The sequence below is a fragment of the Oryzias latipes genome, chromosome 6 (genome assembly GCF_053564925.1).
Source record: "Oryzias latipes strain Hd-rR chromosome 6, Olatipes_Hd-rR_3.1".
Classification (NCBI taxonomy): domain Eukaryota; kingdom Metazoa; phylum Chordata; class Actinopteri; order Beloniformes; family Adrianichthyidae; genus Oryzias; species Oryzias latipes.
Window position 1 is genome coordinate 29,821,019 of NC_136242.1, and position 16,111 is coordinate 29,837,129.

At 40.8% G+C, this 16,111-nt stretch overlaps 1 protein-coding gene across 2 annotated transcripts; it reads left to right on the forward strand.

The window, feature by feature from the left end:
- Positions 1–384: 384 nt before the first annotated feature.
- On the forward strand, positions 385–15,069 carry LOC105354260 (uncharacterized). Of its 2 annotated transcripts, none has more exons than XM_023956003.2 (7): positions 385–509; positions 2,785–2,997; positions 3,905–3,996; positions 10,446–10,613; positions 13,552–13,593; positions 14,505–14,627; positions 14,752–15,069. In XM_023956003.2, the coding sequence occupies exons 2-7, from the start codon at positions 2,805–2,807 to the stop codon at positions 14,929–14,931; spliced, it is 798 nt and encodes a 265-aa protein (XP_023811771.2). In that variant the 5' UTR covers positions 385–509; positions 2,785–2,804; the 3' UTR covers positions 14,932–15,069. The 2 variants fall into 2 exon arrangements, with proteins under 2 accessions (XP_023811771.2, XP_023811772.2); XM_023956004.2 differs by lacking the exon at positions 385–509 and adding an exon at positions 2,515–2,651.
- Positions 15,070–16,111: the final 1,042 nt, after the last annotated feature.

The following is a 16,111-nucleotide window of genomic DNA, read 5'->3' on the forward strand; positions in this document are numbered from 1 at the left end:
AGTTGAGATGGTACCAGACCGAATCTGTTTCTATAATTTTGACGAGGCAAAGCGAAATGACTAACAGGAGAAACAGGTGATTGGAAACGTATAACCCAAAATGAGCAAATAATATTAATGCATTTCAGTTTGTCCTTACTCGTAAGGTGCTTTTTTTTATGGTTTAGCTGCTTTTTAAAATCTTTGTGACTTTTTATGATGAGCTAAAAATCTATTCTGAAGACATGAATGTTGCCGTCTGATGATGCAGCAGAAACCTACCTGCAGAACTTTCAAAGTAAAGTTACCTGCAGTGAGATGATCAGACCAGGGAGCAAAGCTCTTGCTCTTAATCTGATTTGTACTTCCTATAATTAGCAGAGCAGGAGCTTTTCCTCCCAGCAGGAAGGAGCTCCTTTTTTCTGTCAACGAGCTTCCTGAGGCTGTGAGGTGTTCAGGGTGAAGCCAACAGGTGGGCCTCCTTTTGGTGCATTTGAAGACGTGGGGTTCCTGGACTTCCATCTCTGCAGGTAAGAAAGCAACAGATCAAATTAAACTACATAAAATTGAAACATAAAAAAAAAATCAAAATAAAATGTTAAAACTATGAAACCCCATCAAAAAAAGAAAAAAAACGGACATAATTTGAGAAATCACTAATTAGATGATGACGTTTGTCCATCATTTCAACCCAAAGTTATTTGGCAGGAAGTGATACTGAATATGCTCTGTACAAATCATAAAACGTTTATTATATGTTAATGCAATAACACATATTAACATATGAATCAATTGATTATAAAAAAAAGTGGCTATTTGGCCAATTATCCAATCATCAATGTCCCATAGTACCTTTTCCAGTTTGTAATTAAGCTTCATTTGTTAACATTTCATTTTTGTTTCATGGAAATAACTTTTGTTCCTTTTTATTTTGTTTCATTTTTTTTGTTTTTCTTTTGATTTCTAAAATGGAATGTTGTTTTTTTATTATTGGTTTTGCTTTTCTAATTGTCGTTAATATCTTTATGTTTTCACTTCGAGAAATTTGTTTGTGATTTGCCCTTCAGTGTCTCCGTAACAAATCCATTAACAATTTTTTTAAAAGCCACCCAAAAAACTTTTTTCTGCTCCATCAGTCATCTAGCCTTGAAAAAAAAAAAAATATATATATATATATATATATATATATATATATATATATATATTTTAAACTTATTTGCTAAGTTTCCTGTTAGCCTTCATTGACCAAAACATTTTTATTGCATGTTTGTGTTCCTAATAAGTGTGCTTCGTTTTTTGTTATGGACTGTGTTTGTTCATTTTAACCCGCTTTGATTAGGATGCATGAAGTTCTCAGTTTTTGACTCTATTTTGTCTTTTTATTTAATGTAGTAATTTTTTTTTTTATGGACTAAATTGACTAAAGTTAGTTATGGCTCCTCCAAATATGCTTACTTTTAATTTATGTTTTGTTTCTAAGAAAACTACAAAGACAGTAAATTAATTGTAAATTCTGAGACAGTCATAAGTTAAGGGACTACTTTTGAATAAGAAAAATGAATATTTCGTAGTGTACTGTTTGTACAGATGTAAAGTACATTATAATAATCTGACTAAATGAGTCGAAATTTTGAGAACATAAGAAAATAAAAATAAAAAGACTTTTTCCAGAAGATGAAGTTTTTTGAATCTTGTGACAAATTTGCTATCAAACCCAAAGTTTTATGTCAAATTTAAGATGGACAGCCAGTTTAAGAAAATGGGCTATGAACCCCAAAGTCCGCGTTGGATCCTCACTACGTGACTGCAGTTTCAAATACAATGCATGGTCCAGTGAAACACGAGTCATGAAGGCTGCTCTTGAGCTAAAAGGAGGAAAGAGTGCTGCAGAATAATAAAGGCCTCTTCTTGTTCTTCTCTGCAGCCTTCATAAACACTTTGCAGAGGTGAACGCAGCTCTTTTATTCTCATTTTCTGGACTCTTTCATCCTCTCTGGGTGCAGAGGGCAGAAAGGACTCTGAGGTCCACGTTTATGAAATCAAAAAGTTCTGTTTGCAATTTACACAGACAGGGCTGAACATTCAAAGAAATGTGCATCCCTGCTGCAGCCCCCACACTCTCTGTGGGACATGAAAGGAGCACTCATTTACACCCCCACCTCACCCTCTCCTGCCTGCAGGGCAAATGTGCAGAGGTTACTTAACAACAGTGTGTTTAATTAATTGGAAAACACATTTTTCTTAATGGTTATTATTCAGACATGAAATGATCTCTTTGTTCCCGGCGCTCAGACATAATTACCCCCCTTGGGACCCCTCTGAGAAGGAAGAGACAGCTTCAGATGAAGCTGCTGCTGTTTGGATCTCTGTACCTTCTCTCATCTGCAGAGGATGCAAGAAAAAAACCTAGGAGAAGATGCAACAAGTCCAGAACGTACCTAATCCCCCTCCAGCAGCAGAAGATCCAAGATGGAGTTAGAGCAGACACAGCCCCTCAGCTGTCCTTCAGCTGATCCACATCTGAGCTGCTGCGGTCCAGATCAGAGTGACATGGCTGGACATTAACCCTGCAGTTTTTTTTCCAGAGGTGCAATGAATGCAGCATGGAGTGGCTGCTGTCATGTCACAGAAACTGTATATCTGATTGTTTTTGGACTCAAACAAAGGTTCAGGTATCTGCACATATGAATAGTACTTTATTGATCTTCTGTTAATGTTTGAAACCCTTTTGCTGTTCATTATCAAGTACTCGGTTTCTATTTTTACCTGAAGTTTCTTTTGTTATTCTTTTCTTTTCACATACAGTATTTATTTGCTGATCGAGGATGGACGGTTCTCCTCAGCAGACCTTAGTGAACAAGCAGCTCCAGGCCCCGTCAAACCAGAGTCTAGACGTGCAGGTCCATCTGAAAGATCCAAATCCAGAGGATCATAATGGGCGAAGAGGACAGATGTCATCTCAATGTCTGGTCCAAGATCTGGATCAAGAGGAGCAGATCCAGGACTCTGTGGACAGAGGTGAGTGGATGTTCTTCTGAACCAATTTTTAGTTCATTTATGCTTCATAAAACCAACCCTGACAACCTCCTGGGGGTTTTCAACACTTTAGGTTTGAGATGTGATTTCTGGGTGCAGAGGTATAGCGGTCAACCTCTGATTAGAAGACAGCAGGTTGAGTTCCCACCCATGTGCCAAAGTGTCCTTGGGCAACACACTGAACCCCACATGGATCCTGGTGGTTATAGCCAGTATTCAACATCAGTGTGTAAATGTGTGCGTGGCTAAATGAAACTGTGACTGTAAAGCGTTGTTCCTTCTGAAAAGGTGGAAAAGCACTATAAAAGCACACTCCATTTACCACCTATAAACAGTCTTCATTTAAATACAGTTTCAGAATTTAAACACCACAAATGATCAATGCTTTCAGTTTAGTGGATACTAACAGAAGCACATAACTTGAGTTAAATTCACCTTCACAGAAGAAATAAGGATCTCTCTAAATCTGGTCAAAACAGTTCAGATCTGTTAGAAAAAGACACACTTTCGGACAGGAAGTGTTGGTTCAAGTGAGATCACTTCTAAAGGCCTCATGCTCATGCAGCGACGCCATCAGGACTACAGAAATGAGGAGCAGCAGAGGTGGAGCATGGAGCTGTGGATTCAGAGGTTATCACAGTCGTTGGTGGTTTGATCAGGATAGCCTGAAAAAAAAACACATTTAAGAAGAGCTTTTCCTTACTGACCAACGGTAATTAACATTTGCAGACTTTAAAATGCTCACTTTAAAATCAGCACCACGTTTCACTGCGGGCTCAGTGGCTCCCCCTGCATTTTTCACAGCTCGCCTTCCTCTTCCTTTGCTATTTTGACAGAAAAATGTTTTTTTTATTCACCTCCCTTGAACTTTACACACCTCCTCTCTCAGGGTCCAACCTGAACTCTTGTGCAACCAATCAGAGAGAAGCTGAGGAGTCGGGAGGTGGGTTCCCGGCACTGGTCGTCACTGAGCCAGAGGAGGTGAGTCCAGCCACGACAGGCATGATGGGAAGTTAATGCCAAAAAAAGGGACATCATTTTGACTTCCTGTTTGAAGCTGGTTTTAAAATCAAAGAAACTAGAGCCAGGACAGTTCACTAAATATCCACTAGAGGCCTGGAGAGCAAACTAGTCTGTCTTTAGGACAGAAATAAGAAACTGATCTGCTCTGAGCAACTCTCAGAATAATCAGCTCACTTCCTCAGCAGCTGTTCCCAGTTAAATAGCTTTTTAAATTATCCTACCTTGATGTTTGCATTTATGCTACATTTTCTTTGTTCTTGTCTTTTTCATAACATTCTAAGTCTTTTTTTTCCCTCTGCTGTCATTTGCTATGGTGACAAACAAATTTCCCACGTGTGGGATCAATAAAGTATTTCTGATTCTGATTCTGATTAAAAGGGTAACGGCCCCACTTTTACGCCTTTTTAAAGAGCCACTCCGATCGTCCTTTGATCTATTTTCAAAGTGTTCCCAAATGTCTTTTAATTATTATTTTGCAATGTTTTCAAAACCCTGTGTCATTTTCAGGGACATAGTTTCTGCAGAGTAGTATTTCATTATAATTTCGCCTCTGAGTTGTGGGTGGGACTGTTGGAATGAACCCACCCCCCCTTCACATCACCCATGACTGAGAGCTATTCATTTACACGCTCTCCTGCTAGCTTCCAGACATTCTGGAACTATCCAGCCATCCAGATGGGAGCCAGATATTTGTCTATTGATCTTTTTCAAACTGGATTTTTTCCGTCTGCTTCTAATTCACACTGATTTAATTGAAGAAATACTCAGAAATGCAATTTTAAAAGACTTATACGATGCTATTCATAAGCCTTTTTGTATTACGTCAACCTAGAGTCAGTCCCAGCAGTGTGTCTGCGTCTCGTCCACGAAAACAAACATAATTTTGCAAAGATGTATGTGCAAATTGTGCATAAAAAAGGAAAGCCGGTCACCACTAGCTGCGCTGAGAAAGAGTGTGTATGTTAGCCTGGGGGAGCTGCTGGCAGCACAGGCTCTTCCTGGAAGAGGCTGTTCTCACTGGTCTACATCACAATTTGAGACCCCGCACGTATTTGTGGGTTGAGAGGTGCTGGTACTCAGAGTGCAGGTTTTCAGTGGAATACTCAGAAATGCATGAGGGTTTCCTTTCGTGAGGAATGTGCATTATAATTAACCTAAAAGCTCAAATGCTTGATTTTGCATGATATAGACCCTTTGAGTTTCTTTTCTCTATACATTTCCTCCATCATCAGAAAGATGCAACTAGAACATGTTAAAAACACAATTTTTTATTGGAGTGGGTCTTTAGCATTAGTTTGTGATCAACTAATGAGCGGCCTTAGAGCAACAGATGAAAGGGATTTAAGTTTCTGCTCTGGATTTTGTGAGCACATGTTTGAGACTCCGCCCCTGTGGCTGTTCACCGCGCTGTATTTTAGCTTTAGGTTGGAGTTAGACCAGTGAAAGAGCTTCTCATCATCAGTTTTGAAGGCTTTTAAAGTCCCTCTATAGCTACTTTCTTATCTTCTCACTGTAACTGACCTCCTTTTCTGGTCATGAACTGGTTCTTTTCTCAGTTTTTTTGTCTAGCGTAACCATATCTCTGTTCATCATTGGTTTCCTTCCATAGTATTTGTATGTCAAAAAGAAGTGACTTTAGAATGAAAGACTCGGCTGATCTCTGTTGTGCAGGTCTGTTTCTGAAAGGGTCAGTGGATTTCACCGCGTCCTACAGCATCAAATCTACTGAAAGGGTCAGTAGATTTGATGCTGTAGGACGCGGTGAAAACCCTCCTGCAGTAGTTGCTGCTGAATGCACTTCAGGGGAAGGAGGAGGTGGGGCACTTGCAGGTGTGAGTCTGTGATGGGCGTGCTTGCTCGCTGGGCTGAAGCAGCTCCAAATGAACGTCCTCTGCACCTCTTCAGCACTGTGAGTTTTGAAGATACTGATATCATGCATGAAGCTGTTTTGCCCTCAGAAGAATTCAAATCAAGCCGTCCTCAGATGGTGATACGGGAACTAATATGAATGCAAATAGGATTAGGCTCCTCTGTTCATGTGTGCTGAGTGGGGAATGAGTTAGGGAGGGGTGCTGCGGGGGCCCCTCATCAGGGTTAACCCTCCGTCTTCAGTTGGAGCAAGCCTTTACTGTTCTGCTGCTGCCAGCTTTGCAGAGCTGAGACCTGCAGATAATCAGAGTTCGTCACAAGTTTATGGCACTTTTATGCGTCTGAAAGTAAACAATGAGAGATGACGGACCATCCGTCCTGAAAGATGCCAGGACGACTGGAGGCAGCACGGTTTGTGATCTTTGTGGGGTTCCTGCAGGACCATCCTCATCACATGCTAACAAGAGACTTACAGACAGATGTGTCGGCTGCCTCTGTGGCCCCATCAAAATCAGAATGTTGTGGTCATGCCAACCCTGTTGATGACTCCACTTCCTGTTTGCGGTGTTTGGTTTGTTTGGTAGCATTGGTCCAGAGTCCTGCAGCTGCTCTCACAGCACATGTCTGAGCTGTTGCCCTTTAACTTACAAACTTCACAAAAGCTTATCCTATAATTCATAAAGTCCAACACAAAGCATTTTGATAGTTTGAAATGTTCTTTATTGCCAAGGAAGCTGCATGTCCTCTTGGTGGAGACACAGCAGACCAGCCTCCATCCATACAGCTTCATTGTTCCCCATTGAAGCTACGGAACACTAGATGGCAGCACAGATACCTTCTACTCTTTGGAAATGTAGGTCAAGTGTTATAGTCTGTTGTGATTTTACTCTTTGAAAATTCATGCCGTTGTGAGGCTTTCTAAACCTAACAATAGAAGGTCGGTTAAAGTTCTCATTTATTCAGGTGAAGTTGTCTTGAAGTTGGATTTCCGTTTTTTCCTGTAACGTTTCACCTCTCATCCAAGTGGCTTCATCAGTCGGGATGGTCGTGGGTTCAAGTCCCATTTATATACTCCAGTTTATTTTTATAACGACTTATATCAGTCACCTCTGAGCCTAGAGTGAAGAAGTTAGGTGTCATCCAAGACAGTTTTCTATCTTTTAACTCCCACATCAGCAACATCACCCAATCAACATCCTTTCACCTCCATAACAGCAACCGTCTCAGTCCGTCCCCCACACAAATTTGTATTTTGTGCCAATATTTTGTGGTCACAAAGTAGTACTTTTTGGGCACATATTGGGATTTTATTGGCATATTGGCAATTTCTTTGTACTGTTGTACCAAGTGTGACTGTACAATGACAATAAAGCTTTGTCTTATCTTATCTTATCTTATCTTATCTTATCTTATCTTATCTTATCTTATCTTATCTTATCTTGTCTTATCTTATCTTATCTTTATGGGCACAAATTAGTATTTTGATAGCACAAATTGGTACTCTGTGGACACATACTGGCAGTTGGAACTGATGATACTAAAATGCAAATTTATGGTCACAAAATGCTAATTTGTTACCACATACCATTTTAGGGAACAAAACAAACGTCTTGAATGTCAAGTCCAGGGCTTCTCAGGAAACAGATTATAGGACACCAATATATTTGCAACACAAAGCACAATTGTGGTCATTCCCTTTTTATTATTTGGGACTGCTATGTTTGAGTTTCCTGGTTCAGCTCCAGGAAGACTTTTGGTTAAATCTAATAACAACTCTAAGACTGTATGAGGATACGAAGCCTGACCTAACGAGTGTGTTGCCCCAGTCTTCAGTCTAGTTTAAAGGTCCCTCCTTCTTCATAAGAGAGTTAAATATGTGTTCTCGTGCTTCTTGTCTCAGAGAGGGGATCTTTGTTCTGTCAGTTGTTTGTTTTATTGACGTGGGATCTGAGGCCTCCTGACAGCAGCTTCTCTCCACTGACAGACCAACTCTTAACACGACGGTATCAACCATCAAATCAAGGTGTATCTTCACCTGCTGTCAGCAGCTCAGAGCCTCCTTGCTGCTGTCATTGCGGCCCACCCAGCTCCCTTTTATCCACAGAGGAGTCATTCACTTTGACGTCTGCAAACACAAGGAGGCTCAACTCTGTCTTCACCTTCATCTTCTGACGGGTTTATACATTTTGCTAAGAACCCCGAACCGCTTGGTGTCACTGGGTTTCATTTCATGCACCGGAGGCTGCTCACCAGTGATCCACAGGACCGACCCCCACCATCATCCCAACCTCAGTCTCATGTCTCCTTGAAGAAACTGAGGAACCGTTCACCACAAAAACACCTCAAAGCAAGGCCTCTCTGTGATTCAGCCTGGACTGAAACTTGCGATTGAAGAACAAACTGCTGTCAAGGCTGTTTACAGCGACCGTCACGCAATTCTGGAAATAATTAGCCGAGATGACAATGATAGCTGTGACGTGTTTTATCAGTGTTGCAGAGGGATAATAAGCCCTCCTGGGACTGCACTTAAAGGACCGTCACAGCTCTGTGAGGAGTCTGCTGCTGTCTGTCGTCAGCTGAAATCAGTAATTGTTCCAAACAGGCCCGTTTGAAGGAGAAACTTTTCACCCGCCTCCTTTCATTTACGGCTCCACAAAACCTCGCTTAGACATTTAGTTAAGCTGGAACTCTCTAATGTGCTAATCTGGATCCTGTCTGAGAAACGCGTCTGAAAATCGGGAATGATCCCTGTTGTTGTGTCCAGCTTTTCCCGCCATGGCGTGGTGCAGCAGACAGGCCACCTCTGCACATCAGCTCCACCACATTCATGGGAAGGTCCTAGACATCAGACCAGATCAGTTTCAGATGAGTTTTCTTCCCTTCACCTGCTTTTATTTGCAAATTAAATGATAACTCTGTGCTCAAAAAATGGAAACATTCAAATTCTTATTCTTCCAATGATGTTGTTCTCAGACACCTCTGCAGGTCCATGTTGTCTCTGAACTTCCTCTTAGATGCAATATTTGAAATGAATCCAGCTTAACTGATGAAACGCAAGAACAAGAAACAACCAACATCATTTGTTTTATCAACATTTAATTTAAATGAAATTATTGCAAACGTTTTTCTTTATCAAGTAACACTATCGTTATTTAGTAGCCACTCTGATCCTCTTTTGCTCTAGTTAAAAAGTGTTCCAGTGGTCTTTTAATTATGATGATGCAGTTTTAGCAGTTTTCTAGGAGCGGCAGTAGTTCATTAGAAATTTGCCCGAGTTGTGGGCAGAACTGTTGGCGTGGAGCAACCCCGCCTCTTTTCAATGTTGCTGAAAGCTTAGAGCAAGGAGCTTGTGGCCCGCCCAGCAAAAAAAAAAAAAAAAGGATTTTTTTCCCCCCGATAGTAATAATACAACTACTACTACTAATAACAATAATTGTGAATAATAATTTGTCCTAATGAAGGCATGAAAATACTTAACAAGATTGGACCAAGCACAGAGCCCTGAGGGTCACCACGGCTGACTCCACTGTGTGAGGAACTCCCATCATTTTCATGAACAAACAAACTGAAACCAGAATAATGCTCTTCCTAAAATATCAATGCTAAATTTCAGTCTTTTGTATTAAAAAATCAACAGCGCTGAATTCTAAAATAAAAGTTTGAGGCCACGAGTAGATCCTTGGTAACAGATCCGCGTTCTTGAAACCCCTTGAAGAGGACAAAACTGCTCATGTACATTAAGTCATCCACAATCTCAGGTGCACCTCAGAAAAAGACAAGCACTTTGTTAAAAGTCAGTTTGCATCACAGCTGCACCCGATATTACTTCCTGTTAAGGTTGTGTGTCTTTTCCCGTCCCATGATTTGACACACATCTCCATACATGGTCCACAGATCGATACATGAAAGATTTTTAAAACGTTGTGGCCTTACAATACAGTCCAATTCTTTAACCTAAATGTATTCAATCTAGATATTTATTGTCAATTTTTTAAAACTATAAATGAAAATGCCTTTTAACACAGAAACTCATTTTCTTCTTAAACGTACCTTTTATTTTAAGCAACAAAACAAAAACTCTTTGATATCCCTGCTTCAAACATAAAAAAACTGGCATTTTGGGCCTTTTAGACTGGTTTGTTCTTTGTGGTAAAAGAGGGTGTGGTGATTCAATTTATTCAGGTATTGTTTGCAGAGTTGTGACAAAAAGGTTTTAATATAAATGTAGTGCACACAACACGCATCCCTCACTGTGGTTCACCTTCACCCAATTGGAACTGACCCGCCTTGTTAGAAGCAAGCGTGTGATTGGACCTCTTTTTGTTTGCATCATATGTACATAAAAAGACAAAGACAGTAGAGATGCAACAAAAAGACAAACTGACTGTTCATATCTGGGGTTTTTCATTTAATACTTGTGTTCCTCTCATAACTAAATCAATTTTTTATACGTATCCACATCTTTTACATCCCTACTTCCTGTGTCTCTTGGAGAATCCCGTGAAGCTTTAAACGTCAACACCTGCTTTGTGTTTCAGTCCCTTGGAGCTGCGCCTGCTGCTGCAGCAGCTTCTCGGAAAACTCACAGACCTGCAGACCTGGTCATCAGCTCCACCAGCTTTGGCTGTGATGGAGCCGACATGAACTGCTTTGACCTGCTGTCTCCCAGGAGCGACTCCTTCTCTGTGACCAGCGACTCCAGGAGGGTGAGCAGAGGAAAAGTGGCTCGTCTGCTGGTGCTCCTGTCCACATCACAGTGTGCAGACTAAGTGAACTCTCCTCAGGCTTGAACTCCACCTCCTCTCACACTTCCCAGCTTGCAAACAAAAGATGATGTTTAATCTGCCAGGTTCTTTTCCAGTTGCTCAGATGAGAACGTTCCTGCAGGGAAGAGAAAACTCACAGCCTTTGGTCAAAACCTGCTTCTAAAATTACGTTTTATAAAGTTTCTGAGTTGAGATCTTTAAAGTCCCACTCCAATCATCTTTTAATCTATTTTCAAAGCGAACCCAGTGGTCTTTTTATGATGATTACGCCATTTTTAGCCAAAATTGTAAAAATCTGTCATTTTCTAGGACATAGTTTCTGCAGAGCGGCAGTAATTTATTAAGAAATCCGCCTCTGAGTTGTGAGCAAGACTGTTGGCTTGGAGTAAGCCGGCCCCCATTTCCCATCATTCATCTGTTTACACTCACTCCTGCTGGCTTACAGCCCCTCACACCCCCACCTAACGTTAGCAGTGAAACAAAAACAGTGAACTATGTTGGAGCTAAAAGTTCTGATCCAGATGCCAGCTCAGACAAAAACAAAGAGGTATATCGATTTAATTGTTTACAAGTGAATGCATCAGAACTGAATGGCATTGCAAACTGCATTTTTTGTTTGCTAATGATTCACAACAATTTAAAGAAAGAACTCAATTTCCTTAATATATGTCCTCCAACGTCAGAAAAATGTCTAAAGAACATGTAAAAAACACCAAAAATTGCCACATCAGAGTGGGCCTTCAGAGAATTTAGTGATGAAGAGTCACCAACTCTTCATCACTAATGCAGTAACTGCTGTCTTTAAAGGCGTACAGGTTCAATGTTGTTTGTACAATAAAATGGCAACACATGCTTTTTCAAAAAATGTGTTTTTTTCCCATTAAGTTTTATTATTTTTAAATTCATTTTAAATTTGCTTGTTTGTTTATGTAATAATGAAAAATGCCACTATGGGATTTTTAAGATTCTTTTTTTTAGGATTTTTTCTTTACATTTTTATGTTCTATTAGACTGCTTTATTTAATTTATTTTACATAAAGAGGCAAAAAAAATCTGAAAGATAAGTCTTATGAACAAAAAATGACACATTGAATGTTAATGACAAGCGTGCATCTAAAATTGACATCTAAAATTTAGAAAGATCAGAGTGAATCTGGGCATGAGGCGTTCGGGTGTTGAAAAAAAACTGTGAATTCTGTCCGTCTTTCATTTAACAGTTTTTGTGATAGAGAAAGAAATAAAGTGATGGGAAGATTTTTAAAAGGTAGAAAAAAGAGCTTCTTTGGAACTCTCAGAGCATTTGGACACAAAAGATCCAAGTGGCTCCTGACTGCTCCTGATTTTATCAGAACATGAGCTAAAATTTAAATGGCTGGGCTGCTTACGCTGGTCCAAACGGGTCACTGTTCTGATGAAATTCATCACCTCAGAGGATGCAGACATTCACCAACTTTGTTATGGGATTCATTAATCCTGGCCCGGCTGGGTGAAGCTGAGACTTCAGAACAAAAGAGCTACACTTTGTTCAGATTAAGCTCAATGCTTCACCTCCATCATCACACAGAAATGCCCCCTGTATGGAGGGAGAGGTGGTGGTGGTGGTGTGTTGGGGGGGGGGGGGGGGACACGGTGCTATTAAATGAGGCTATGCTGTGATCATATTTCCCTCAACCTCTGCTGACCCCTGAGGGCCTCAACTATCGAGGGCCACGCTGCAGAACAGAAGGCGCCGCCTGCTCCAAAATGTTATTTTTTCACATGGAACAATGAGGCGGGGGCGGCAATAAATGAGGTGGCAGATTACACGAGGCCGAGCTCGCCGCCGACAGCCCGCTGTCTTGTCCTGAACGCAAAGAAGGTCATTAAAGGCAGATCTGTGTGTAAGAGGTTCTGAATGCTTCCGCTGATGAGAACCGGGTCGTCGCAAAGATCAATTAATATGTTAATGAGAAGAAGAGCTGCAGCCCCGATAACAGCTTTCTCCAGCTGGAGCTCAGAGGTCTACCGTGGGGGGACGGGAGAACGCGTCGAGAACCCCTTTTTTCCCCCTTAAAATGAGTGCTCAGGAACCCACAGATTCTGGATCTCACTCAGTCACCTTGTTGAATCCATGTTGAATCTAATTGAGGAAGATGAAGGACATGGACGCAGTTTTTTTTCTTTTAGAATGAGCTGCCACTCGTTACCCACAATCCTTCCTTTACTTTCCTCTTGATGTGTGTTCATTAACAGGCAAGAACTAACAAGAAGTGAAACAGAAACACTAACAAGGAAAGAAGAAACATAAAAAGTGTTACAATCAAAATAAAAAACTAATAAACCAAGTTCTGAGCTCAAATTGAAACTTACTTCATAGGGATTTTTTAAAGATTGGACCCACAGAGGATCTGTGCACATGTGCAACCATTTGGAGTTCAATGATCAAGCATTCCTTGGTTTATTATAGGTGAGATGGTGAATGATGCTCACCAAAATGGCTCAGTTTTTGTCAAACTTTGATAAAAGAACCGTCATGGAAATGTCATCCATCACATCTGGAGACATGAAGAGCTGTAGCTCAGAGCAGAAACACAAATCATGAAATACCAACAATCAAATAAACAAATAAAGATGCTCAAAATTCAACAACATCTTAAATAAGAATAATCCTGATTTTTAAAGTTTGTCACCAAATGTGTAATAAATTTCTTGTCAATTGTGAGGTTTAAACTTGTGCAATCTTCATTTTTTCAGCATATGAAAATAAACAGGATCATCAGGATCATCAAAAGTAAAATTGCAGTAAATCACATTGAGAATATCTCTTTTATTAGATGACAAATTTGCATTTAGTAAAAAGAAAAAAAAAGGACTAAAACTGAGCTGTGCTCTTCTGCAGAGTGAAGACGACACAAGCAGCGTGGCGGCCTCATCTGTCATGGTGAGTTCAAGCACACACAGAAACACAAGCAGAAACTTATACAACAAAGTGGACTAAAACCCACTTTAACCAGGAGGATTTTTAATTTATACTGGTGCAACTTTTAGGGAAGTGTTCTTTTTGTATGTTAGTGTTTTGCTGTGATGTTTGTTTTTATGTTATAGTAAAATTAACCTACTGTACCTCAATCTAAATGGTATCTTCCAATAATATTCATTTTGAAATAATTTTTCTTAATAGTTTATGTCAATTTGATTAAGAACTTTCCTCAGACAGTTCAATCTGGTTGGATTTTAGGAACAAACATAAATTTATCAAATAATCTATAATTGTTACACCCCCACTTTAGAATGCTAGTGTCTAAAGGAAGTACTTTTTTGAACCTCACTACACTTCTATCTTCATCACGTTTCCTTTGGTCAGGTCTGGTCAGGTTTGTAAGTCAGATAAGTGAGGAAGACTGTTGCAGAGACTTCATCCTAACAGAAGGTTATGTACGGTACTTCTTCAGCTGCACCGTAAAAAATACATCAAGCCTTTTTGTGGTCTTTTTTTTTTTTTTTTTACAGCCGTAGAAACAAACTGATGCAGTGTTCACAGATTGTGCGTCTTGTTTGTGTGTCGTGTGCACATTTTGTCTTTGTGTTCCCGGGAAGCCTCGCTGTGCTGTCAGGCTGAAGGACGCCCCCCTTCTGTGCTTGTTCAGCCGGTGTAATTAACAGGCAGGTATCAGGTAAACAGGCAGAACGGCCCTGCAGGCTTCTGATTATAGACCTGAGGGGGGGGGGGCTACAGAACCCTGCTGGCCAGTAAACACAACTAATGTAATCATGACCCCATCTCTCTGGAGGACAGGAAGAGCAGAGTAAAAAGAGTCTGCAGAAACAGACAGGCTGTCCCCCCTCCCTCAGTCTCTGTTCCACAGGGTGCAGCTGGACCCTCTGGAGAAGGACTGGCTGAGGAGCTCAGCTCTGGGGAACACTGCTGCTCAGCGCCTCCTGCTCACTCAGGAGCCCAGCCTCATTCTAAAAAAGGTCCGTGTGAACTCACTTGACCAGAACCAGAACCTGGTTGAGACTTTCTGGGCTCTGGTAAAGTTTTGGATTTTAAATGCTGGGCTGCTTGTGATTTAAGTTTGTTGTTGTGTTCTTGCTGCAGGACTTCATCTCTGTGAGTAACACAGCTTGTTCGACCTTCACTCTGGTGCTTATAGGCTGGCGCCAGTGTTTGGCATCAGTGTGTGAACGGGTCTGTGACTGTAAAGCGCTTCGGGCCTTCGGGGAATGTAGAAAATCTCTATTCAAGTATACAACACTTACCATTCACACTGATGTTTGATCAGAGGTCAGAGGGTCAGCAGCTGATTCAAGGTCACAGATCAGAGGCTCACATCATGTCCATCTGTCAGATCTCACTGCTACTTCAGATGTTTATCGCTCTGAATGATCAATCTGATGCTCACCTCTGCAGCATCCAAACACTTCTCTGCTGTCCTTCTGGTCCTCCTGTGTTTTAGAAGAACAGCTGAACTGTGACAGCAAAACATTCACAAAAGAGAAAACATTTCGTCAATCTTCTTCAGGGATGTCAAACTCCAGGCTTCGTGGGCCGGCCTCCTGCTGGTTTCCAGAAATCTTGCCTTATCTTCTGCTGATTACCTGGATCAGGCATGTTTAGCCCACAAGGAGCTTCAACGGCAGCTTGGTTGGAAAACATGTAGGACACTGGGCCTACAGGCCTGGATTCTGACACCCCTGCTTTAGAATTTAGAGCTGCAGTGAGGAAGATGCTTCTGCGATTTCTTTTTCAAAAGAATCTGCGGTCCAGCAGGAAGATCCAGATCTTTGTGACAGAGAAAGAACGATGAGTAATCTGTTTTCACCCCCTTTGGTGGGCTTGGTCTCATTCTTTGATCTAATCCTGCCTTCACCTCTCACTCTGTATATGAGAAACTTTTTACCCTGGAAAACCCAAGGAGAATTATCTTCTGGGCTTTTTTTTGTTTGTTTCTTCCAATTTAGTAGCAACAATTATCAGTGACCAAAAAATAAAAAATAAAACCTGTGGCCAAATTTGACCCTGTGGGTTCACCAGGGTTAAAAGTCTTTGATTTGACAATATTCTACAGCAATGATAACAAAATTGTGATAATGTCACCAAACAATGGTCATAGAGTTACAATACAGCCCTGAAGGCTGTGGAGAAGTGAGCACTATGCTGGGCAGTTCAAGGGTTTGATCCCCACTTTGGTTACAGCTTACTGGCAGCGTTTTAAATTATCAAGAGCAATTCAACAGTTTTTTACATTATTTCAGTTTTTCCTGAACATGTTTGTAAATCTGTTGGTTGGACCTCTGTTATGCCAGAATCCATTTAAAGTTCCACTGACATGCATTTTAAAACGTTACAGTGGTCTTTTAATTATGATCATGCAGTTTTTAGCCACATTAAAAAGTACGAGCAATACTGGAGCAATCCAGCCATACAGCTTTGAGTCAGATCCAAGCTCGGACGAGGA

Bases quoted from the DNA above. Each gene is read 5' to 3' on its own strand.
- LOC105354260 (XM_023956003.2), top strand. From the start codon at position 2,805: ATGGACGGTTCTCCTCAGCAGACCTTAGTGAACAAGCAGCTCCAGGCC. The intron at 3,997-10,445 runs GTGAGTCCAGCC...TTTGTGTTTCAG, and splicing joins TCGTCACTGAGCCAGAGGAG to TCCCTTGGAGCTGCGCCTGC. The intron at 10,614-13,551 runs GTGAGCAGAGGA...GCTCTTCTGCAG, and splicing joins TGACCAGCGACTCCAGGAGG to AGTGAAGACGACACAAGCAG.